General features: G+C 40.0%; 1 protein-coding gene across 1 annotated transcript in view; it reads left to right on the top strand.

Moving 5' to 3' along the window:
• The window catches only part of OPRK1 (opioid receptor kappa 1), a 34,463-nt gene extending 18,169 nt beyond the window's left edge, over nucleotides 1-16,294 (top strand). Inside the window, exons 3-4 of the mRNA XM_024206176.1 lie at nucleotides 7,459-7,811; nucleotides 15,762-16,294. Coding sequence (XP_024061944.1) covers nucleotides 7,459-7,811; nucleotides 15,762-16,294 — 886 coding nt within the window. The remainder of the gene's footprint in view (nucleotides 1-7,458; nucleotides 7,812-15,761) is intronic.
• The last annotated feature ends 8,964 nt before the right edge of the window (nucleotides 16,295-25,258 follow it).

Genomic DNA, 25,258 nt, shown 5'->3' with positions numbered 1-25,258 from the left:
GTGTGAACTGCCCCTCTGTTTCTGGAGAGTTTTGCCTGGGCTTGTTTTAAGCCATGAGGACACATTTTCAGCCTCATAACTATATACATGAAATTACAACCTATAATATTACTATAACAACAATGCTCAGTCATCATGAGCCTTCCGAAGACACCCGACATGATAAACTTTGCATTGGATACCACACGATCATATTATAAGGATGAACATGGGGGTGCAGGGTGTTCCCCCGAGATACAGAGTGTCACAGCCATGTGTCCTAATTTTCAGCTATACAGTAATCAGATGGAACATACCTAATGTCAGCTACCAGTGCTCTCTTCTATCTCCACGGTAAGGTAGAGGCCACGTGCCTTGCTCTGAGAACAGGCTGAAGATGTTTCTCCATGAGTAGTATTCATGCAGCATACACACCGAGCCTCTGTTTGTGTGTATTGAATTTTCCCCCCTTTTACTCTCCCCCAGAAACAGCCTGACCAACGCAGTTCCCTTCATAAGATTGGGCTGCCACTAGTCAGGATCTTCAGAGGTAACCATTCCCTAGCCCTTCAGATGCCACAGTCCTTGCAAAGGAAGAAAGGGGGAAATGGCACTCTGACAACCTTCTACTGGAGCCATTATTGCTTCTCCCCATGAGCAATGAGACCTGTGCCCTCCACCAGGTGACACCTGGCCCACAGCATCCATTCAAGTGAAGGATAGAGTTCCTCCTTGTTAGACCAACAACTGACGCGTACGACACACCTGGTTCTTCAGGAACTGCCAGGCAGAACCTGGAACCTTTTGTCCCAGAGCCACTGACACATACCAAGGGAGGTTATGGTGTCCTGCAACAAAACCTCACTGCAGGAAAGAGGAACGTTGAGGCTGAAGAATGCTACGTGGACAGAGGAGCAGCATTCACTAGGGAAGTGGTGAACTGGACCCATGTGAGTGCAGAGGATCTGAGTGGGTTATCCAGCTCCCTATATACAGAGTTCCTGACTAGTGTGGCTGTTTCCAAGAGCCCCCATTTTGCCTTATATTAGAAGTTCTCCTCCTGTCAAAACTGGAGGACCGTGATGACTGCAAGGCTAGTGAAATGGCAACATCTCAAGATTTGAGCAAGAGAAAATTCAGCTATTGCAAGAGAAAGAGATCTGCAACCAGATGGTTTAAAAATTGTAATTTTTGTCTGTTTTTATTAAAACCTATTTAACTTAAATCACTATGTTTTTGGATAAAGGAAGTATTTCTTAAAATCTAATATCTTTCTCCTTTCAAGTATGAGACGTCCTTGAGTCTGATTGCTTTCTCAGCAAAACCATGGGACACCAAGCTTGACATTACTGCTATTAGTAAAGGTAAAACAGAAACTTTCTTCTTAATTAAAAATGAACAACGCCTTTGAATCTTCTTTATCCAAAGGTGTGTGCGGGGCGGGGAAGGGAGATGGATTCATAATGCAGTGTGGCTTTGTCCTCAGTGAGTGACTTAGACCATGTTTCAAGTTTTATGAGGCTTCTCCTGCCCTTGAATGTACAAATCCCGTACTTTAGCTCAAGCATAAAAACTCAAACTTTTTGACCTGAGTTCAAGCCCCATAGATGTCTGATTCAGGGGTGTAATTATAAATGGAGGCCCATGTGAGGATTTTAACTCTTGTTGACCTTTCAAAGTTGGGATGAATTTCTACAATCAGGGATATGTGTAATTCATATCAGCATGGTGTGGCTCTTTATCTTCCTCTAGGGCTAAACCATATATACAGGGTTAAGTCTATTATTTCATTTGAGCTATTAGACCTAGTCCTTTAGCTGTTGCATCTGAGGTTCATGCTTTTTGATCCAGAGTTCCCAGGTTGACTCCCGGCAGATGACCCAGCCAGCACTGATTTTGCAAGGGAACTGACCTATTTAAAAAAATCCTTTGCAATTTATATTTAATATTTTAATAACAATTTTTGTACAAAATTTTAACTAGTTACAATAAGATTTATAATAAACAAGTAAACATTATGGCAAGGATTTTAAAAATGAGCATCTCAGGTTTTGCTCCTAAATCCATATTTAGGCAGCTAAATAAGTGGCCTGATTTTTCAGAAGTGCTGTATCAGTGGGAGCTGTTGGGCACTCACCACTCTTGAAAATCAAGCCACTTATTTAGGTGCCTAGATACAGACCTAGGAATCTAGCTTTAGGCAACTTTTTTTAAGTCTTAGCCTATAATTATTATGTTAAAGCTAATTCAGTGAGAGGCAACGCTTGAATTTGTGTGATAACAATAACAATGATTACTATGAACGTGTGAATTTGTTTTCTGGGCTCCCTACTACTAAAAAATACTGATTTTTACACTCTATGCTGGCTCTGTGTTAAGTTTCATATTGACGTAAGCTTTTTAAATGACTTTTAAGAGTATAAAAACATTAGATTCATTCTACTTCATATGTCCCCAGTCTTTCACTATGTTCTGATTCAATTGGTATTGACAAAAAAAAGAGGAGTCCTTGTGGCACCGTAGAGACTAACAAATTTATTTGGGCATAAACTTTCGTGGGCTAGAACCCACTTCATCAGGTGTATGAAGTAAAAAATACAGCAGCAGGTATAAATACATGAACGATGGGGGTTGCTTTACCAAGTGTTAGGTCAGTCTAATGAGAGAAATCAATTAACAGCAGGATACCAAGGGAGGAAAAATAACTTTTGAAGTGGTAAGAGAGAGGCCCGTTACAGACAGTTGACAAGAAGGTGTGAGTAACAGTAGGGAGAAATTAGTATTGGGGAAATTAAGTTTAGGTTTTGTAATGACCCAACTACTCCCAGTCTTTATTCAGGCCTAATCTGATGGTATCTAGTTTGCAAATTAATTCCAGTTCTGCAGCTTCACGTTGGAGTCTGTTTTTGAAGTTTTTGTTGTTGAAGAATTGCCGCTTTGAGGTCTGTTATTGAGTGACCAGAGAGATTGAAGTGTTTTCCTCCTGGTTTTTGAATGTTATGATTCCTGATGTCACATTTGTGTCCATTTATTCTTTTGCATAGAGACTGTCTGGTTTGGCCAATGTACTTGGCAAAGGGGCATTGCTGGCACATGATGGCATATATCACATTGGTAGATGAAATTGGTATTGAGTTTACCCTAAATATATAAATATTGAGATCTGGGGCCTTTCCCAGTTATGCCTCTTGTCTTTGCCCCTTGCTGCTGCTATCCATGGGAATTTCACACAAGGGAGCCTAGCACGATAGCATCCATCTGTAGCTTAAAGAAATGTTTGACATTTGTTTTTTGCATGTTTTAATTCACTGCGACAGCTGTCCTCCTATACCACTTCTTTGCTATGCCGCATTCTATTTAATGCATTTTTACTTCACATATTAACCACTATCGTAGAATGTTGTCGTAGTATATTTGTCATTCTTGCAAAACAAATTGATCTCATACTGAAGTGGAACATTTCAGCCTGAAAATGTTATTTTGTCAAAGTTATGTCTGGATGAAAAATGATTTTGAGCCGCCTTTTTAGCTTTAACTAAAATCATTAATGCAATACTATAATTTCTAAATCCTCATTCTCTTTGTCACTGCTTGCAATAGTATTGTCAAAGAATCCTTACATATTAGTAATGTATAGTGATACTTTTCTGGAATGTGTACCAATTTGTTAATAACACTGTGCCTACCAAACCTCAAATTTCCCTGTAGGTTTGTTAGCTGTTATTCCCCCCCACCCCCGTTACTCGCTGTCTTGAACAAATGTATAAGTGTTGATGTGTCCTGTTAAATAGCTGCTACATCCTACTCCAGAAGTGAGTGCATTGCAGTGATGGGTGAAATAAGAAGTGGGGTAAATTTTTCAAAAGTGCCTACGTGACTTAGGAGCCAAAGTTCATTTAACGTCATTGGAAGTCAGTAGGCCTTGGGCTTCCAAGTGCTGAAATTGCTTAGATGCTTTTGAGAATTTTACTCATAATTTGTAAGCAGACAAATGGCATTTCCACTCTGCTCCTTACAAAGTGGACACACTTTCCGATCATTTTTCTTCCTGGGGTTTGGTAACTTAAACAATAATATCCAAACATAAATTTAAGCCAAAGTTTTTCCTCTGGGATATCTCTATTCCTCCCAGGTATGTTAGTACCAGAGAGGCTCCAGCCACCCCTATTATATGCTAGCTGGAGATAACAAGATCCACCTACGAACATAAGACAGCAGAAATTATTCTGCATCTTCATACAAGCTTCTAGCATCTGAGCTTATGTTGACTGAGGAGAGGAGCCTTTCACTTTTATGTAGGATCGTCAAAACTGCCACTCTGTTACATTTCTCATTATATCATGGACTATATTTGACCCTCTTTCTGTGCACAGAACTTCCATTGAAGTTAATGGGGGAAAGGGGCTGGGGTTGTACAAAGACTGAGGGTAAAATATGATCCACAGTTTATACATATTTTCTTAAGGCTCTTTGAGAACTTTAAATGAAAGACAGTAAATGTGAGTCATCTTATATGTGCTGCATTAAATCCAACTCTGCTCTTAGTCCCGTACTTGACATTTTAAAACAGATACTGATATTTTCCTCAGAGCTGAAGTTAAACTATTGGATCAATAATTTTAATTTTCTGCGGCATCCCTAAACTTTTTTTTTAGGAAAACATGACGTTTTAAGTCAATACTTTCACCCTGTACAAGTGCAGGCCTGTGCAAAGCAAGGTACTTGGAAAACCAGACTTCCCATATACCACTGACTTCCATTGTCTGAGGTCATAAAAAAAACCAGGGGAGAGAGAGGACAGCTAGTCAACCAGATATCTGTTCACTTTTTTGTCATGTGTTGGAGAGTACAAGTAATACTTCTTTGCTAGTAAAACTCGATCAGCACATTATGGCATCTTTCTGATTGCTTCTACTGTGCATTTACTAATTGTCTGTCAAAATGTCTTCCCAAGAAGCTGTCTGACTCCAAATCAGACGCCATAGCTGATAATAGAAGCATTTCTGAATCTAGCAGCAGGCAGTCACAGCAATGAAAATGAACCTAACTCCATTCCATGTTTTTTGCTGGTAACTGATCTTATGACACCAATAATGATAAAGCTAAAGGGGATAAGGTGCTGGGCCAGGATATGTCTGTGTGTGTGTAGAGGGAGTCCAGCTCTGACTGGTGCTTTCTCTCTCTTCCCCCACATCTTTCTCCTGCTCCTGGTGTTGGGAGAACTCCAAGGGGTGGAGGAGAATGGGCCACTGGGGCCATGTGGTGGGTTAAGGGGCTTATGTGGGGGCATTTGGGTTGTCTGTCTGTTCTCCCCACCCCCGGTTCTCTGCTCCAACAGCTCTCAGGTATTCTCACTGCAGTGTGGGCTGCTTTGGTGGAGACATGAGCCTGACTTTTGAACATTCAGTGACTTTGGCAGGCTGCCAAACTTTTTTTGTGGTTGCAAGTGAGAGAATGAAAATGGCAATTTGAACACTTTCTATCTCACCCAAATCTGAATGGAATTTCATGGGATAAAGAAACGGCACTTTTGTAGCTCAAGGGGATCCCCCTGCTAAGTATCAAAGGCCTCTTGTCAACAATGATGACAAAGTAAAAGTCACAGGAATCCTCTGTAATGTAAAGTGTTAGGCAACTGCTACCAGCTCCTTCTATAATATATTGGTAAAGTATAGGTTATTGCTAGGCTACAATGAAGCCAGGTGCCCTCTCACCCAAGGTCACTAGAGCTTCTGGGTGAGAGATTCAAGTTCCCTCAACTTGCAGGTTCAGGAGACTAGCAGAAAAGACAATTTTTCCTTCTAATCTATGAGAGTCTTTGGACAGCAGTAAACAGTCTGATCCCCCATTGGGCAGGAGATCTGTGAAAGACATCTGCTACTTTAACCTGATTGGACACTGATCCCAGGGCCATTATGCCCATAAGCCTTAGCTTGGGGGCACACTTGTGGAGAGGTAATTGTGTGGGAGGGCTCACAAAAGTCTTCTCATTACTAGACTTCGTACATTTACTTTTATATTAAAAATTAAAATTTTAGGAGAAAGTGGCTGTGTTACAAAGTGTGGTGCTCACAAATCCTAGGTTTTCAGGTACAAATCAGTTAATTATACACCCAAACAGGTAGTTAGGCACATTAATGCCTGTTTGCACACACATTTGAGATCTGTGGATAGAACTAGTTTGAACAAGGAAAAGTTGTTGTGAATCTTATAATACTTTCAGATCTATAGAGAAAAAGTACTCTCTAAAAGAAAAGTAGTAGAGTCAAAAGCAGATCCAGATTTCCTGAGACCCAGTCTCTTGTACAATCAGCAAGACCACAACTGTCCTGGAATAATAGTGCCTGACTAGTGTTTATCAGCATATTCTCATCAACAATGATGAGAAACAATCAATATTCTGTTGTGTGCCACCTCAGAAACTTTAAGGGCCCACCGTTGAAAATGTGGCCACCATAGTTTTGTATGGTATTGCAGGCCACGTTTCTTAATCGGTGTTACACAAACCAATGAAATATCAGTTTTGCTTGAATGTATATCGAGAAAATAGTATTATGATTAATGTAATTTTTATGGACTCTAGTAGCCTATTTAACCAGGTATCTTATTCTACACTCTACAGGCCACTCAGCTTGTGTAAATTGGCATAGCTCCAGTGAAATAAATTAAGAGATGCTAATTTACACCAGCTGAGGATTTGGCCCTGCAAGAGTAACGATTAATGATTTATTCATGCCGTAGCATGGTGAGACGAGGATACCCATTACTTCTGTAAAAAAAACCCCAACAATAGGCAGTAAGGGTACATCTAAACTGCAATAAAAAAAGCCATGACACCAAATCTCAGAGCCCAGGTCAGTTGACTCAGACTCATGGGACTCAGGCTGTGGGGCTAAAAATTGCAGTGTAGATGTTTGGGCTCAAGTTGGAGCCTGGATTCTGAGACCCGACTCCCTCTTGGGGCTTCAGAGCTTGGGCTCCAGCCCGAGCCTGAACATCTACACTGCAATTTTTAGTCTCACACTTTGAACCCTGCAAGTCCAAGTCAGCTGACCTGGGCCAACCACAGCCATGCTATGGATCTTTGATTGTAGATGTATTTTCAGATGCTTGTAAGGAAAGGAACTGCTAGAATTTTCTATCACTTGCAAATGAAGCAAATTATTTTCTCATTTATTTGTAGTTGGATTTTAGAGGATGAAACTAAATCTAGCATCTTTATAATGGCTTGACTAATTTACATGATCCCATTAAAATTACTCAAAAATCCATTTTTGCCTCTGGCAAGTAAATCTAATTGGTGATACAGCAGCAGCAACATAGTTGAGAGACTAAATGTAACATATTTAATATAATCCCCCAGTCTTGAACATGCTTGCATTTTTGTCCAAAAGATTGTTACCACACAGTTACCCTAATACACTAGCTTCATATGTGAATGTGTTGCTATAATTAAGATTTATTTTTCTTGTACTTCAGGTATACAAAGATGAAGACAGCAACGAACATTTATATTTTCAATCTGGCTATGGCAGATGCTTTAGTTACTACGACTATGCCTTTTCAAAGCACTGAATACCTGATGAACTCTTGGCCATTTGGGGATGTGCTGTGTAAAATAGTTATTTCAATTGACTATTATAACATGTTTACCAGCATATTCACATTGACCATGATGAGTGTTGATCGATACATTGCTGTGTGCCACCCCGTGAAAGCCCTGGACTTCCGCACTCCTCTCAAGGCAAAGATAATCAATATCTGTATCTGGCTATTGTCCTCATCTGTTGGTATATCTGCCATAGTCCTTGGAGGCACCAAAGTCAGAGAAGGTGAGCATAATTTTGATAATTTTAAACTCAAATTCTTTTGCTTCTAAAATAATATAAATGTAACTTGGAATACTGAGTAGAGTGGAACCTTATCGAATCCCACTTCACTAATTTGTACATCATTTAAATTGTACATAAAAAACCCGGTCACATTTTCTCAGCAAAATTGTAATAGTGGAACACTTCTCTAAGAACTCATATTTCTAAGACTTCAATACTTAAATATGCTACAGAATATTATAGTATGAAATATTAAAGTTAAAGATAAGATACACTGGTCAACTAAATGAACAAATGACATTTTATGATGCATTATCCTGATAAGTCCAGGAGGAAGAAGTCAGCATAAATGTCTGAGATTTGGCTGGAGAACTTCATGAGAGAAGTTTCAGTGGAGATCAAAAATGGAAGCCAGATTGGTGTTTGAAGAGCGTCAAGCAGAATTAGAAGTCAGAGGGTGATTGTAAATAACCAATTCAAGGAGCTTAGAGAAGAAGAGGGGAAAGAAGATAGGTCATAGTAGCTGGAGAGAAAGGTATGACAAGGGAGGAGTTGGGAGTAGGAGCAAGATAGGGCAACAGAGAGGCATAGGGTCTATGGGACAGGTACTATAATGGGAACTAGCATTCTGAGTAAGGACTGCAGGATTATCCCTTAGAAGCAGAGTTTCACTGTAAATGGACATGCATGCACAAATGAGTTTCAGTGAATCTGAGTATTCTGTTGGCCTAATAGATCAGTGCTTTAAACACATGCCAAGTGGGTGTAAAGCACAACCATCCTGATGAGGTAGAGTTGAACACTTAATTTGCACAAGCTACAAAGTAGAAGGCAGCAGAGAATCGGGCCCTATAAAGCAGAATGCTCTATATTCCAAATGGAGGAACATCTGAGGAAAAAATGGAAACATTTTGATGCCATGCTTCTCCAATGAAAGATTTAAATGCATAAGATTAGTAGCTCTTGACTTTTTTAGGTAGAGTCAGAATAAGTACTACTTAGAAGACCAAGAAGCCATGTATTGTAATCTATATCCGCGTTCCTCTAAATATTTGTGTCACTTGGAAGATTATGAATTCCAGTGCATATTCAGTGACTTCAGATTCCATCTTAAGTAAATGTAAGCCATATTATGACCCCTCTCGAGAAGATGAGGACAATTGTAGCTCTTGTGCTCTCTCTTACTCAAGAACTTCATTGGGTTAGCACTTTGAGCCACCCAAAAAGTGGGGAGGATGGAGCAGCGATGTGCTGTGGCCATGACCCCACCGCTATAGCATCAATCAGCAGACCTGGTCAGCTGTGGAGTGGAGCTCATATTGTCCCTCTTATGGGGCGTAATAGTAGCTGCATATCTCTAAACACTGTGGAACTCCAGCAGACAGGAATTTATGAATTTTATGGAAGACTGCTCTACCCATTTATGAAAGCAGCTGCTACTGATTTCAATTTCTGTTAAATCGTTTGGCATAGATCCATGCAAACAAGCATTAGCAAGTTCAGAGAGGAAACTTGTTGCTATTGGTCTGCACTGGTGTGCAAAACGTATGGATTTTGTTCCTGATCTTGGGATGCATTCAGACCTTTGGAAAGAAAGTGTCTTCTCTTGCTCTGCAGCAGTGGTTCTCAACCTGCGGCCCAATCAGCACAGAGCTATGGTCCATGTGACATCCTCAGGGCTATATAGCTAGTATTGGATGTGGCCCACAATGGTAACTAGGTTGAGAACCACTGCTTTGCAGGAACTTTTTTGACTAATAAAGCATCGACAGTCTCAATAAAGCAATAACTGGCTCTGGAAAGAGTCCTTTCCTGGTAGCCTCAGCTGGGAAGAATAGTTGTCTGGCTTGCTTATATAATATTTTAAAAGATGCGAAACACTTAAGTCAGCAAGGTACCTAGGAATGTGCGTAGCTTTTTAAGCACAGGAGTAATCCTATTCACTACAATGGGGTAGAGGTGCTTAAGAATTAGTCATGTACCTAGTACCTTGCTGAATCATATGAGTGAGCTTCTTCCTCCTGAAACTGGAGACTGATAATTGTGCATAGTGAGATTGAGCACTGTTTGCAAATGCACTTCAGTGCTGACTGCAAAACGCCTGCATTTCTAATTGTCAGCCTCATTTGAGTAATTACGGCCAACTATATTGTCTGGTGCTTATTTGAATTCAACAAATAAATCGGGAGTAGGATGAACAGAGCCGTCCCTTGGGTATGGTGAATCAGGGCGACCGCTGCAGGCCCTGTGCTTTTGGGGCCCTGCGGTCCGGTGCGATTGGTCGGCGCGTTCGGTCCCAGAAAGACGGGTCGGTCCCGGAAGTGATGGATTCGTCACTTCTGTCCTGGGCTCCGCAACCCCCTAGGGACGGCCCTGAGGATGAAGTGACCATGCTACTTTTTTCACTTCCAACCAAAGCTCAGGTTTAACCTCTAATTCTCCAGTGGGGACAAGTATTTCTGGGTAGGACTCTGTGTGGTCAATTTAACGTCTGAGCATCAAATGACCTTGCCCATCTCTAAAAATTATTCTCTTAGATTGTCTAGCCCATCTAGTTCTCCTAATGCAGGATTATTCTCAACAGTGTATTTGCTAACACTTTCTTCCTGCAGCATAAGTTTGGTATGTCTGACCTTAATAGGGTTTCTCCTTTACTGACAGACCAATCTCTTTTTAAAAAATGTGGAATTCTAGTTTCTTCCAAGGCCCTGATCCTGCAAACTGGCCATGAACAAATTCAGGCTGGAAATTAGAAAAAGGTTTCTAACCATCACAGAGGTGAGGTTCTGGAACAACTTCCCACTAGGAATTGTGAGGGCAAACAATGTAGTTAGTTTTGAGAGAGAGATGGACAAATTTATGAGTGTGTTTGTGCAACAGGGTTTCTTGTGATGGTGGGGGTAGGGCTCAATAGCCCTGGGTCTTACTTCTGGATTATGTCTTATGTTCCTAAGGTTTCAGAGTAGCAGCTGTGTTAGTCTGTATCCACAAAAAGAACAGGAGTACTTGTGGCACCTTAGAGTAACAAATTTATTTGAGTATAAGCTTTCATGGGCTACTGCTGGAGTGTCCGGCTTTTAAATATTACCAAGTTGGCAACCCTAGTTGCTTGGCTTGCTGGTCCTTGCTCACATGCTCAGGATCTAACTGCTAGCCATATGTGGGGGGTCAGGAAGGAATTTTCCCCTAGGTCAATCTGGCAGTGACCCTGGGGGATTTTCACCTGTGTGGCTGTGGGTCATTTGCCAGGATTTTCTGGGTTTATTTTACTTTGCCATTTCCCTGCCATTGTGGGGACCTTGGGTAAGTTATAGTAAATATTTTACTAAAATATATTTAGCCAGGGTGGAATCTGAGTCAATTCCAACAGTTTCTTATTATGTAATTGAAAAATTTAAAAGAAGATACTGGATCGAAATCCACAACAATGTACAATATTCTGCACTTTTTTGAGTAATTGAAGTAATTTTTAATTTAAAATTAAAGGAATGTGGATTACTGATAAGTGTACATGTTCTTACTGAACTACTTTGTCTATATATTCAAAGCTAATTTGGTAAGTAATTGGTTTTACCAGTTCTTTAAATTTCCAACCTAGAAGACTTTAACCTATTAGAAGTTCAAAGATCTGAAAATAGCAGCTTTGAAATTCACATGCACAGAACTCATAGAAACATGAAAAAGGAAATGTGTAAATTGAATATCTTCCAAATGTTGCTCTAATAGGTTTGTTAAGTTAATAATTACAAATGTGCAGGAACTTTTTTGGATTTTTTTTTTTTTTTTTTTGGAGGGCTTTGAAATTTTGTTTTGTTCAAGGAAAAAAAAAGAAATGTTTTTGAATGCCATTGGGGTTAACAGGGAATTTTAAGTATGAAAGTAAAATAGAAGCAACATTTCTTATTTCTCTCACAATGTAAATCACGTGCTATACAAAGCTCATGAATGAGTTTTAAATCTTTTGCATGAGAATCTAACATTAAGTAACTTTTGTGCTATAGCCTTTAAACAGGGCCAGTCTTAGCATGTTTCCAAGTTAAAAAAAATATTTTGCTTCCACCTTCTTTCTCAGCTCCCTCCCCCCACAATAATGTATTAACTGTGATACTGCTTCAAAATAACAAATCCAGGGACTTGCTATGGTTTTCAAGACCCACACAATGACAGCTCTGGATGACCATGAGGACATTGTGAATAATCTGAGATCATTAGGAAATGCAGGGACATGTTTTCAAGCGTAATGATCATTTTAACATCATTTTGCTCTTTTGCAACAAGGAGAAGGTCTAGAAACTTTTCCCAAAAATGAAAGCTAAATCTAAAATCAAATTCTCCTTTGCATTTTTTTGTTTCTTTGGGGAACCACAGAGGCCACCTCTTTCTTTAAATACAGACAGTGTGAGGGAGGTCTATATTGTGCTTTCTGCTACTTAAGAAATGCATTAACTGTATTGCACAAAAATGAGTTAGCTAAAAAATATAAACACTTGTTCCCAGACTCCATAAAGCTGTCACATTTATTAATTAAGAGAGAGAGTAAAAAGAACTGAGTTGACATCTAAATCAAATATTTGCTGTAATTTATATTGCAAAAACATGCAATACAATATCAAAAAATGGTGAATACTAGAGCTGAGAGGACGGAGGAAGAGCTGTTTCACAAAAGATTTTGAAATTTGGCTTCATTCAGAATTGGAACAAATCCTGAAAATTTCAAAATTCTCCATGAAGAAAAATTCTGAAAAAAATTAGTTTCAGATCAATCAAAATTTGACAACATTAAATTGAATATTTTATATTTATACATCTATTCTTGTAAATATTATAGAATATATAACACAATACAAGTTACATAATTTTGAAAAAAGTCATTTCAAAATGAAAAATCAAAAAGTTTCATCCAAAAATGTTAAAATAGGATGTATCAACACTTTCAGACGTTTTTTCCCTTCAATTTTTTTGTAAATGAATTTGCAACAAAATTGACCTAATTTCATTGTGTTTTGATTTTGACAGAACTGCATATTTTGACAGAATATGGTTCCATCAAAGTTTCTCTGACCAATCCTAGTGAATAGTCTGTTGTAGATTGTTAAGAAACAATGCTGTACAAATAATACATTGAATCTTGGCTCCTTTTAAATCCTGATCCAGTAAATGCCAATGCATAACATTTTGCAGAAGAAGAATGATTCTAGTGGAGGAAAATGAATATGCACAGATGTAACCTTTGGGTGGGCTAAAGTTCACTTCATTGCCCTTTTCCAATGCCTAAAAAAACCCAACTACCACAGAAAAGCAGCTGGAGACTTAGAATTAGTCTCTAAGGATTTTCAGTAAGGATTGCACAGGGTCAGCCTCCCCACATTCAAGTCCCCAAAAGACCAAAAGGAATGAACTTAATTAAGTACAACTGTATAAAGTCTTATGATTAAAGAAACATAATAAATAATAATAACAATGTTTATAAGATGGCTATTTTATAATCCACATACATTATCTTCACTATTATACGTAAATGTAAATAAAGAAAACAAATTAAATCTAAACAGGTCAGTCCCCGCAGAAACACAGTGAGAAGAAACTCAGAGTTACCAAAAAGCTTAGGTTGAGTTCACCCGTGTCTCAGAGTCTTTGAAACTCAAATCTATAAATCTGCTGAGTCAAAAGCAACATCTTCCTTCCACTTGCTTGTAGGAATCTTCAGCTGGAATCCATGCAGACTCTTCCCCTTCCTCTGCTGAAATCACAGTTAGCCAGTCAGCTAACTGATTAACCAACCACTCAGTTAAGTATATAGATTTTAAAAAAAAAACTGTCACAAGAAAAATGCAAAAAATGAGAATAGTAAAATAAATGACTTTTTCTCCATCATCACATTTAAATAAAAGAAAAGTTGGTGAATCATATTAGTTGAGACAATTTAACTACATTCAAAATTTGAACAACATTCAAAATATTCAATTAAAATAAAAGAAATGAGTTTTCCCTCCCGATTTTCCCTTTCTATAATTAACATTGCCCATGCTTCTCTTCTGGAGGGTTAACAATATCACTAACCTGCTGCAAAATAATTCAGAGCTAGGAAAACACTCTGCTTCCTTCTCCTCGGCTCAGCTTCTCCCAGCCTACACAGGACACATGGCCTTTTGTATAGCAGCTGCCTTGACTGCTTTCCCTCATGGAGTCTGACTCCAGCAGCTAGGGGTTCTATTGAGCATACCCCAAACTACCACACCCAACTCCAGAAACTTCTGGATGTGGAGTGCTAATTGTGCATCTGCCTAGCAACAGTGACCCAGACACAGCTGACTCCTATCCACCCCTCAATAGATCTCGTAAAGAGATATCTCCCTAGTAGGCACATGGGTTCCACAGACAGGAATGAAAGCCAAACTACTAGTCATAGTGAAAAATGCCCAGGAAACACTAGTGGAGACTCTGACCCTTTGTCTTGTTTTCCCATTTATCTTGTGTCTTGTTTTTCCTTGTGCTTGGTTTATATGATGGAATACTACACTGAGGTAAGCAAGTGAACTTAAGAATATCACACTGACTACAAGCCTCCTGTATGATGAAGTAAGACTAGAACATAAAATAAAATGTCAGCATGTGACCCCCCATTCATAAAATTACAGCAAGAACAGAAGTGAACTGATGTCAATGGGGTCAAATCCTGCAGTCCCTACTCAGACAGAATTCTCAATTAAGTGTTCTGCAAAAGGAGCAACTCAGTTAGACTCTGTGTATACCAGTTTGCTTTACCTATGATTCATTTAAAAAAAGATATTATTTCCAAGGGAATGCAGCACTTAGACTGCATAGCATTTGCACTGAAGAAAGCACGTGGGAAAACATTTCTGCAAACTAATTGTCTCATTGCAAGATTATCTCATGATGGCAGAAATCTCACGGGATCAGCTAACCTCATGAGATTTCCACCATTCAGGAAGGCAGAAATCTAGCCTTTTTTGGTGGAAACAGCATGAAAGCAGCCACAAGGTTTCAACTCAGTTGAACCGGTGGTGGAGCTAATAAGGAGGGTGTGTGTGTGTGTGTGTGTGTGTGTGTGTGTGTGTGTGACTCTCACGCCCCTGCTAGCCTTTGGATGTATGTGTGACAGCTTTCACACTGGGCTTATGGTTGAGTCCATCCCACTCTCACCTGGCAGAGGCGGTTCCTGTCCTGCGGAGCTGGGCCCAGCTCCTCACTCTGGGTGCTGTGACACAGTTCACAGGTTTGTGTGGTGCTGAGACCCCATGTGCAACGTCGCAATGCCACTCACTTAAATTTGGCCCACACAGACCTCCATCATGATGGAGAGGTGGCTGGGCCAAACCTGAATGGGGCTGTGACCCTGTGCTCCAAGTCACAACACCATTCATTAAAATTTGGCCTGGCTGCCCTTCTTTCATGATGGAGAGGTGGCCAGGCCAAATCTGAATGGTGCTGCGGCACCAGGCTCCAATGGCCAGAGTGAAGAGCCAGACCTAGTCCTGTGGGACAGGACCATTGCTTCCCAGCAAGTGTGAGGCCTCCAGTTCACCAACAACCCATTGCCCCTCCCTCAGTTGCAAAACCTGGTTCTGCCACTGCATGGAACCTGGCCTCAAATCAAATTGAGTTCCAGAACCTAACAACTGTTCAGTGCATCTCTATAGATTGTATTTTTGTGCCTCTGTAGGTTTTATGCCACTCTTGTGCACAAAAGTTTGTATGTAATGTAATACATTTTAAAATATTCTCCAACTAGTCCTGAAAGACAGCAGTGGAAAACTAGTTTCAATGACAACTGAAAGCAATTATTGGAGTGATTTAATGATAACTCCATTTATTTGTATCACATTACATGGTAATCACTTTTGCAAGCTTATACTGTAATACAGATATAGGTTGGAATGTCTAATAATAAAGCAATTTTTTTCTTCTTCTTGCCTCTTCCATTTATAGATACTGCTAGTACTGAATGTTCTTTGCAGTTTCCAGACACTGATTATGTGTGGTGGGACATCTTCATGAAAATCTGCGTCTTTGTCTTTGCGTTTGTTATTCCAGTTCTCATTATCATTGTTTGCTATACCCTGATGATCCTGCGCTTGAAGAGCGTACGACTTCTCTCAGGGTCTCGAGAAAAAGACCGAAACCTTCGTCGGATCACCAGATTGGTTCTTGTAGTTGTGGCAGTTTTCATTATCTGTTGGACTCCCATTCACATTTTTGTGCTGGTTGAGGCACTAGGGGATGTGCCCCATAGCACTGCAGCAATCTCCAGCTATTATTTCTGTATTGCTTTGGGTTACACCAACAGCAGTCTAAATCCTATCCTGTATGCTTTTTTGGATGAAAACTTCAAGCGCTGTTTCAAGGACTTCTGCTTTCCCTTTAAGATGAGGATGGACAGGCAGAGCACCAGCAGAGTCAGAAACACAGTCCAAGACCCTGCTTACCTGAGGGAAGTGGATGGGACAAACAAACCAGTATGACTAGTCGTGGAGATGTCATCTTACTGTCCTCAAGGAAGAGGAGAATCGAATGATCTTGGACTAACTCAAATAACCACTGTGGTTTGAGACATTTTTGATAATATTTAGGAATTCTCATAGTTTGAACTAAAATACGTTATTTGCTTAGGACAGAGAATTCCCCAAAATAAGCTCAAAGAAAAAAGAAGACTGACTGCCAGATTTTGGAACCATATTTACAGTGGAGATGAGCAAGTGGTAAAATACCCACTTTCAGCAAGGTAGGAAGTGCTTCATATTGTATCAGGTGACTCTGGACAAGAAAAAAAATTGAACTGTTCTTCTTATAGCATATATCTGCCACCATCTAGTCTATGCCAAGCAACATTTGGTGATAACACTAAATCAGGTTATGGCAGAAACTCTGTTTTGACCTAAAAATCTTTGCTTCAGAAACAAAAAGAAGGCATCTTAACTTATTTTGCTGCTTTACAATTAATAGTATCAGTTCTGAGACTACAAAACATGGCAGAGCTATGTAATCAAAATTCTCATTAACTACTTTGTGTGAAATAACATAAGTTTGTCTGTATTGTGGAAATCCAGTTTAAGCATGATCTGCCTTCAGACCAAAATTATTTTATTGTGTCTGTGTATTGTGAAAACTTTTCAATGTTTAAAAAAGTCAAGATTTAAAGATAATCCTTAATATATTTTAGCACATGTTAAGTCACATACGATGCGTACTGTTTTTATATGTGATTCTCCAAAAGATGTATATTTATTGATTGTGGATATTCCAGTATGCCTTTCAACAACTTGTTTTTCAGCAAAATACTAGAAAAATGCAAAGAATTCTTGACTGGTCACTAAATCGTTAAAAAAACAGTATAACACAATACCCAACAGTAAAAGAGCAAATAGGCATGGCTAAAATTAATATTATGTTAGCTGGTCTTGATCTATACACCATTTAAGCAAATTTTAAAAAGCAAAGAATGTATACGATGACTGGTTACTAAAAATGTAGTAAATTGACACAAAAATCAATGAGAGTTAATTGTATTTATAAGTACACACTATGGCACTGGCTAGAGAAAGCTCTCATTACACATTTAGTCACATTGATACATTTAGCCTCAAAAGAGTCTTATACATTGAGTAAGTAATACTACCTCCATTTTTCAATAAACGCATAGAAGCCAAGGCAAAGAGAACTTAAGTGACTTGCCCAAGGTTATAAGGTAAGTTTATGGCAGAGCTGAGACTAAACTACGGAACATCGTCTCCCACCCATGTGCTTTTAACTACTAGAACAACTACACCATCTAGGATCTTAATCTTACTCCCATTGAAGCTAATGGGAGTGTTGCTGTTGAGTTCATTGGGAGCAGAATTAGACACCAAGTGAACACCAACTGTTTGATCATTTTCATCATTCATAGTAAAGACATGAGGTCACCATCATAGTTTACAGTGCAATTCAACTGGAGGCTGTTTTGTTGGTGCCTTAAGCTGCCTCTTAACTCCAAGCAGACATGTATGATTTTAAATAAAGTTACACATGCCAATATTTTCAATAATGGGTGCCTAAATGTAGGCTCCTATGTTCATATTTAGGTACCTAAGTGAGTGCAGAGTCCATAGACTGCTAGGTGCCCAGCACTTTTGAAATTCATGCCACTTACTTAGGCACTTAAGCACTTAGAATCCTAACTTTAGGGACCTATTCTTGAAAATATTGGCCGCAGTATCTGGTTAAATCTAGCACTTTCTGATTGTGCCTACATGGCCAAAATTTAATCATTTTTGTTGCTCTCCTCTGGACTTTCTCCAATTTGTCCCCTGAAATGTGGCATTCAGAACTGGACCCAATACTCCAGCTGAGGCCTTATCAGCAGGGAGTAGAGTGGAAGAATTACTTCTCATGTCTTGCTTACAAAACTCCTGCTAATACATCCCAGAATGATGTTTGCTTTTTTTGCAACAGTATTACACTGTTGACTCATATTTAGCTTGTGATCCACTCTGACCTCCAGATTCGTTTCCGCAGTACTCTTTCCTAGGCAGTCATTTCCCATTTTGTATGTGTGCAATTGATTGTGCCTTCCTAAGTGGAGTGCTTTGCATTTGTCCTTATTGAATTTCATCCTATTTACTTCAGACCATTTCTCCAGTTTATTCAGAGCATTTTGAATTTTAATCCTATCCTCCAAAGCACTTGCAATCCCTCCTGGCTTGGTGTCATCCGCAAACATTATAAGTGTTCTCTCTATGCCATTATCTAAATCACCAATGACGATATTGAACAGAACCGGATCCAGAACTGATCCCTGTGGGACACCACTTGATCTGTCCTTCCAGCTTGACTGTGATCCACTGATAACTACTTTCTGGGAACGGTTTTCCAACCGGTTATGCAGGCACCTTATAGTAGCTTCATCTAGGCTATATTTTCCTAGTTTGTTTATGAGAAGGTCACACAAGACAGTATCAAAAGCCTTACTAAAGTCAAGATATACCTTGGCCTTTTTAAATTTTGTTCCTACATGCTTGAGTTGTTTATTTATATTCATCCTTCCTAATTTGACATAGTTTCTGTAGGATGCCTTTCTGAGTTTCAAATAATTGAAGATCTCCTGATTAAGCCAGGGTGGTCTCTTGCCATACTTCTTATCTTTCCTATGCAGTGGGATAGTTTACTCTTGTGCCCTTAACAATGTCTTTTTCAAAAACCTGCCAACTCTCTCAAACTGTTTCTCCCCTTAGACTTTCTTCCCATGGGATCTTACCTACCAACATCCTGAGTTTGCTAAAGTCTTTCTTCTTGAAATCCATTATTTTTATTCTGCTGTATTCCCTCCTACCATTCCTTAGAATCATGAACTCTATCATTTCATGATCACTTTCACCCAAGCTGCCTTCCACTTTTTAATTCACAACCAGTTCCTCCCTATTTGTCAAAAATCAAATCTAGAACAACCTCTCCCCTGGTTGCTTTCTCCACCTTCTGTAATAAAATTTGTCTCCAATGCATGCCAAGGACTTTTTGGATAATCTGTGCCCTGCTGTATTATTTTCCTAACAGATGTCTGGGTAGTTGAAGTCCCCCATCACCACCAAGTCCTGTGCTTTGGATGATTGTTAGTTGTTTAAAAAAAACGCATCCACCTCTTCTTGGTTAGGTGGTCTATAGGCCCCTGTCATGATATCACCCTGTTTTTTCCAACTTTTATCCTTACCTAGAAGAAAAATTGGGTTTGTTTAGTCTTGGGAAGAGAAGACTGAGGGGGGAACATGATAACAGTTTTCAGATAAACAGTTTTCAAATAAAAATAAACAGTTTTCATTAAAGGCTGTTATAAAGAGGCGGGTGAAAAATAGTTTTCTTTAACCTTTCATGATAGGACAAGATGCAATGGGCTTAAATTTCAGCAAGAGTGGTTTAGGTTGGACATTAGGAAAATCTTCCTAACTGTCAGGGTAGTTAAGTAGTGGAATAAATTGCCTGGACAGGTTGTGGAATCTTCGTCCTTGGAGGTTTTTAAGTACAGGTTAGACAAATACCTGTTAGGAATGGTCTACTTATTACTTAGTCCGGCTTTGAGTGCAGGCTACTGGAGTAGATGACCTATTGAGGTCCCTTCCAGTCCTACACTTCTGTGATTTGATTTGCATGTGCACATCTGTGATTTGCAGACGTAAGCCAGGCACCTGCAATGACTGCACATTCCCAACTCTGAAAACCTGGCTCATAATTCGTTAGTTAAACTTTGCCTAAGTGGCTGTACTCCTTTCTAAATAATCTAACATTCAAAGAGAGAGTGAATTTTACCCTGAGCTATCAGATGTGCCTAATGTACTAAGGGCAAAATTCTAGTCTCTAAATCTCAATGTGGATCTACATTCTACTGCATATCTGCCCTCCTCTATGAAGAATTCTTAACTTGGGTTCTGTGCAGTGTGCAGAGAATACACAATTAGGTTCCACATTGTGGATCAGAGAGCCACAGGATATATATGAAATGGGTTTCGTCCTTCATATGGCATTAACAATGTATAACTATAATTTTTTTAATTTAAATAATATGGTATGCGAAAGACGACAATTGAAATGTTTGGAAAGCAATCCAAAAACCCTGTTCAAAAGAGAAAATCATATGTGAATGGTAAAGCATTTTCCAGTTATTTAAAATAAATATAGGGTTATTCAGTAACTCCATAGTATCATCTGGGGAAATGTTGAAAAAGAGGAGTGAAAGGACTTGACCCCATGAGTTCTTCTCATTCTTAAAAAAAAAAGAAAGTGTATTTGTGTTCACATTTTGCTAGTGTACTGTATATATGTACATGTGTTTAAAAAGAGGTGTTATTCTCTGCATTATGTGCATTGCCCTGCCTTGTAATGAAAAATCAATGTAGCTCTTAAGTTGTAAAATAGAACTCTAATAATCAAATTTGTGTTTTGACTTGGTTATTTATTTAAATCACTTGACCTGCCTTAGTGGAGAAAGATATCAGCGCGTAGTAATTTTTGTATGATATGCAAATGTTATACTTGCTGAAGAATCATACAAATGTTCTTAAGGCTGTTTTTTTCCTTGGAAGATTAATGGATGAATCAGTCTGGATAAAGAAGCAGGGGGTGAGAAAGTCATCTATGCTAATTTGCAACAGCTGAAGATGTGACCTTACAACATTTACTTCATCCTATTTGCAAGGCTAAAACATTTCTTAGAGGAAACATGAAAAAAGTGGATTATGCAGAAAACACATTGCACTAGTTGCAAGGTTTTGGTAATGCTTCCAGAAAACACAATTCCAAGGGATTATTACTGAATTGTATTGAAACTTGTACACTTAGGCTATGTCTACGCTACCACTTAGGTTGGTATAACTTATGTCGCTAGGGGTGTGAAAAAACCACACTCCTGAGCAACATAAGTTACACCAACATAAGCGCTGGTGTGGACAGTGCTATATTGGCAGGAGGGAGCTTCTCCCACTGACATAGCTACCGCCGCTCGTTGGGGTTGATTTAATTATGTCGATGGGAGAGCTCTCTCCCGTCGGCATAGAGCGACTACACGAGAGATCTTACAGCAGCAACTGCATTGGTACAGCGGTGCTGCTGTAAGCTCTCTAGTGTAGACATAGCCTTAGTCTCTTTTTTGAAATCTCATCTAGACCTCTGTGTCATAATGGGTGATTGCAACTGGAGAGATAGGTCTGACTGCATGGTATTCCATATTTATATCTTCTAGGTCCATCGCTTCTCTGATACCATGGTTAGCTTTCCCAGTGACTGGGGTGGGGAGAGGTTTCCTTTTCTGCAGTGTGGAGCCAGGGTTGCTGGCTAGGATCACCTGGGTATATCTCACTTAATCAAATTCCCTTGGGCATTGGTGCACCTCACTCCCTCCTATTCTGTGCCTGTGGCACACAATAGTTTAATCTCCTGAGGATCATAATACTTTGGTCTAATGCCAGTTCTTGGGTTAAGGTGTAGGTGGCTGGGTGATGTTGGTGGCCTGTGCTCTACAGGAGCTCAAACGTCGCTAGATGATCTGGTGGTCCCTTTTGGCCTTAAACTCTGTGATTTTTTCTTTGGCTAACCCGATGCTTTGGTTTAAAATGATCTCACCCACAGTAATTGAACAGTCATGGACTGAAAGCATTATAAGCACTAGGCAACACTTATTGTTATAAGCTGTAGTCATTTTTGTGCACACTGCGAAGAATAGACACAAGCAAAGAATCCTTAAAGATGTAGTTCATGCTTCCCTTGATTCCCATACCTTTACTTAGCTCAGCCTTCTTTTTGGATAAAGATAACCCCCTCTTCTCATGATGTTTTGAATTCCCCAAGAAATTATCATTAACAAAAAGAATTAAAATCCAGGTATGTCACAGTACCATTGATATGTTGCTTCGTTTTACTTACTGCCATGTATCTTACATAGATTGTACATAGTGACCAACACTACTGGAAACATCTCGATACCTAGGCTTAGTCCTCTCCTAATTCCACTCCCAAACTAAAAACAAGGTCATGTTGCCTTCAGTAATAATAGTTAGATGTGCCACTGTTTCTTATTATCTATGAATAAATTGTGCCAGAAGACTTTTTCTTTTTGTTTTTTCAGCCACAGTTATTTTTTCTTATTAAGCTAATGAAGGCAGAGAGAGAGCAAGAGAGAAATTATTTAGCTAATTTCCAGCCAGTTGTAACTCAGAGACAGAAAGAAAACATTATTAGATTACAACCAGTCTCTACTAACACACAGCACCAGAAGATCTCACTTATGCAAGTGCCTTTGAGTGAGTGAAGGAAAGTTTCCCCTCACAGATTAAAAAGGCTACTTTTGTGCATTACTTCTGACACCCTAAATAAATAAAATGTAAGAAGAAACAAGTTTCAGGCATTATGCTATTTGGTCATCTGCTCAAATAAAATTTTAAAGAGTAACTATACATTATTCCTAATAAACAATGCAACCTGTTCTGTCAGCATCAGTGAATAACAACATTGAGCACACTTTCAAGTAGTGATCACACTAGTTTGAGGTGATTAGTTTGGTAGTTAGGGTTCAAAAAAGAACTAGATAAATTCGTGGAGGATAGGTTCATCAATGGCTATTAGCCAGGATTGTAAAGTTATTTGGTTTATTTGTGATGGGTGTTTGGAAACGCTTTCTTTAACAAGCTGCCCCGACATGAAAGGGGTATAGTAACCCTGTGCGCGCGGACTCTGGGGTACGGGACAGCTCGTGTGCAAGTCAGTGCAGTTAATGTTCAATGCGCGTGCAGAGAGAAGGAGAGAGCTCCAAGAGGCAATGTCTCTACTACCTACCTCCTGATCGTGATCTCAGTCCTGACCCGGCTGCTGTTGGTCCGAGTTCCTCCTGTGCTTCCTGACGTCCCTGAACACCAGGGGCGGCTCTAGCTTTTTTGCCGCCCCAAGCACGGCAAGCAGGCTGCCTTCGGCGGCATGCCTGCAGGAGGTCCCCGGTCCCGTGGATTCGGCGGCTTGCCTGCGGGAGGTCCGCCAGTCCCGCGGCTTCAGTGTACCCGCTGCCAAATTGCCGCTGAATCCGCGGGACCAGCGGACCTCCCACAGGCAAGCCACCGAAGGCTGCCTGACTGCTGCCCTCGCAGGGACCGGCAGGGCGCCCCCCGTGGCTTGCCGCCCCAGGCACGTGCTTGGAGCGCTGGTGCCTGGAGCCGCCGCTGCTGAACACAGTGGCAGGTCCTGATCTGACCTCCCAGAATCAAGGCAGAAAACCAGAGGAAACCCTTTCTGGATGATTTTGATCTGTAAAGTACAAACGTCTCCATATATTATACCTTAGGGGAAAAGGAGTCTGGGCTTCACGCCCTCACAAACCTCCGAGTTATATCTTTATGTATCTTCTTACCCCATATTTAAAAAACCACTTTCTAGCTTGTTTAATTTGTTCCTTATTAGTCTTTCACAGTAAAACCAGCAGGTGACAGATCCTGACTCAGAGATAAATCCGTGCCTGTGTCTTCTTTAGCAGGGGTCCTTTAGTATTTTTCTAAATTACCCGATTACAGGATGGGCAGGGATGGTGTCTCTAGCCTCTGTTTGCCAGAAGCTGGGAATGGGCGACAGGGCATGGATCACTTGATGATTACCTGTTCTGTTCATTCCCTCTGGGGCACCTGGCATTGGCCACTCTTGGAAGACCGGATACTGGGCTAGATGGACCTTTTGTCTGACACAGTATAGCCGTTCTTATGATACTATCTGATAAAATTTCAAAATAGTAAGAGAAGAGGCAACTTTTGCAGAATTTCTGGCCTACCCAATACCAGAAATCAATGAAAATCCCAGGGGGAAAACCACTTCTTAGGAGCTATGTAACCCACTCTGGCAGACCTAAAAATGTCAGATAGTTTAAACAGTCAGAAAAAAGTGCAAACGCATTATAGTTACCTTTCTCAGACATAGTACCACCATTCAGTAAGCATATGTCTCAGGATGGATGCAGCGTTTTGTCCAGACTGCTAATATAATCATTTTTACATGTTGCCCAACCAATTTTCAAAGCAGGGTAGTGAGAGATCTCCTCTCAAAATTAGCCAATCAAAATTCTCAAGTAAAATTTCAAATCCCAAGGAACAGGGAAGAGATTTGAAAAAGCACCAAGGGGACTTAACTGCCCAATTCCCATTGAAAATCAGTGGGCCTTGGGTGCCTAATTCCCATTTGTGCCTTAGAAAATCTCCTTCCAAAATGATAAGTTATATGGCACTTCATTCCAAACTTGGGAGATGAGACTCAGACAACCTGGCCCAGATCCTCAAATCAATGGGACTTAGGTGCCTAAATATCTTTGAAGCTCTGGGCCCCAATGTTTTTCTATGCCTAGCTTCAGGAAGAGATAGGGATGGCTCTGATTTTCAAAGAAGAGTCTTAGAGTTTCACGAAACAAAAAATTAAAAAAGGTAACTGGAGCTATATTGATTTAAACCTGGTAAAAGTCTGGCTCCTGATGTTGACTTTACAACTGTTAAAGAGTTGTCCAGCATCCTGATCATATTGCTTGCTCAAGGAGAGATGACATCCAAAAATGGCTGGCATTAAAAAAACAGGACATGCATCTCCCTATCCATTAGAACACTTAAAGCTATTTAAAGTTATTATAGGTGTAAATGGGTCACTGCTGAAATGGAGAGATTGCTTGGTGGAAACATTTTGCTATTAATTCCACCCAGCCTCTTTTCTAATAAAGGGGGTTGGAACTATTACTCCTAGGGGAATTCTGCGCCAATGCGCAAGCACAGAATTAATGTTCCCCACAGATTGTACTCTTTCCCCGCAGAAAAAAATGGATTCATATGCCCCTTCTGGGCAGCAATCATGGGTGTGTGTGTGTGTCTGTCTGGTTCGAGTAGCCAGGGGAGATGTAAATTACTGCCTTGGGGGTGGGGCTGGGCTTTCTCTGTCCCTCTCACTCG

Source organism: Terrapene carolina, unplaced genomic scaffold, assembly GCF_002925995.2.
Source record: "Terrapene carolina triunguis isolate 2854851 unplaced genomic scaffold, T_m_triunguis-2.0 Scaffold58, whole genome shotgun sequence".
Lineage (NCBI taxonomy): Eukaryota > Metazoa > Chordata > Testudines > Emydidae > Terrapene > Terrapene triunguis.
This window is presented reverse-complemented; position numbering and strand designations above follow the sequence as displayed.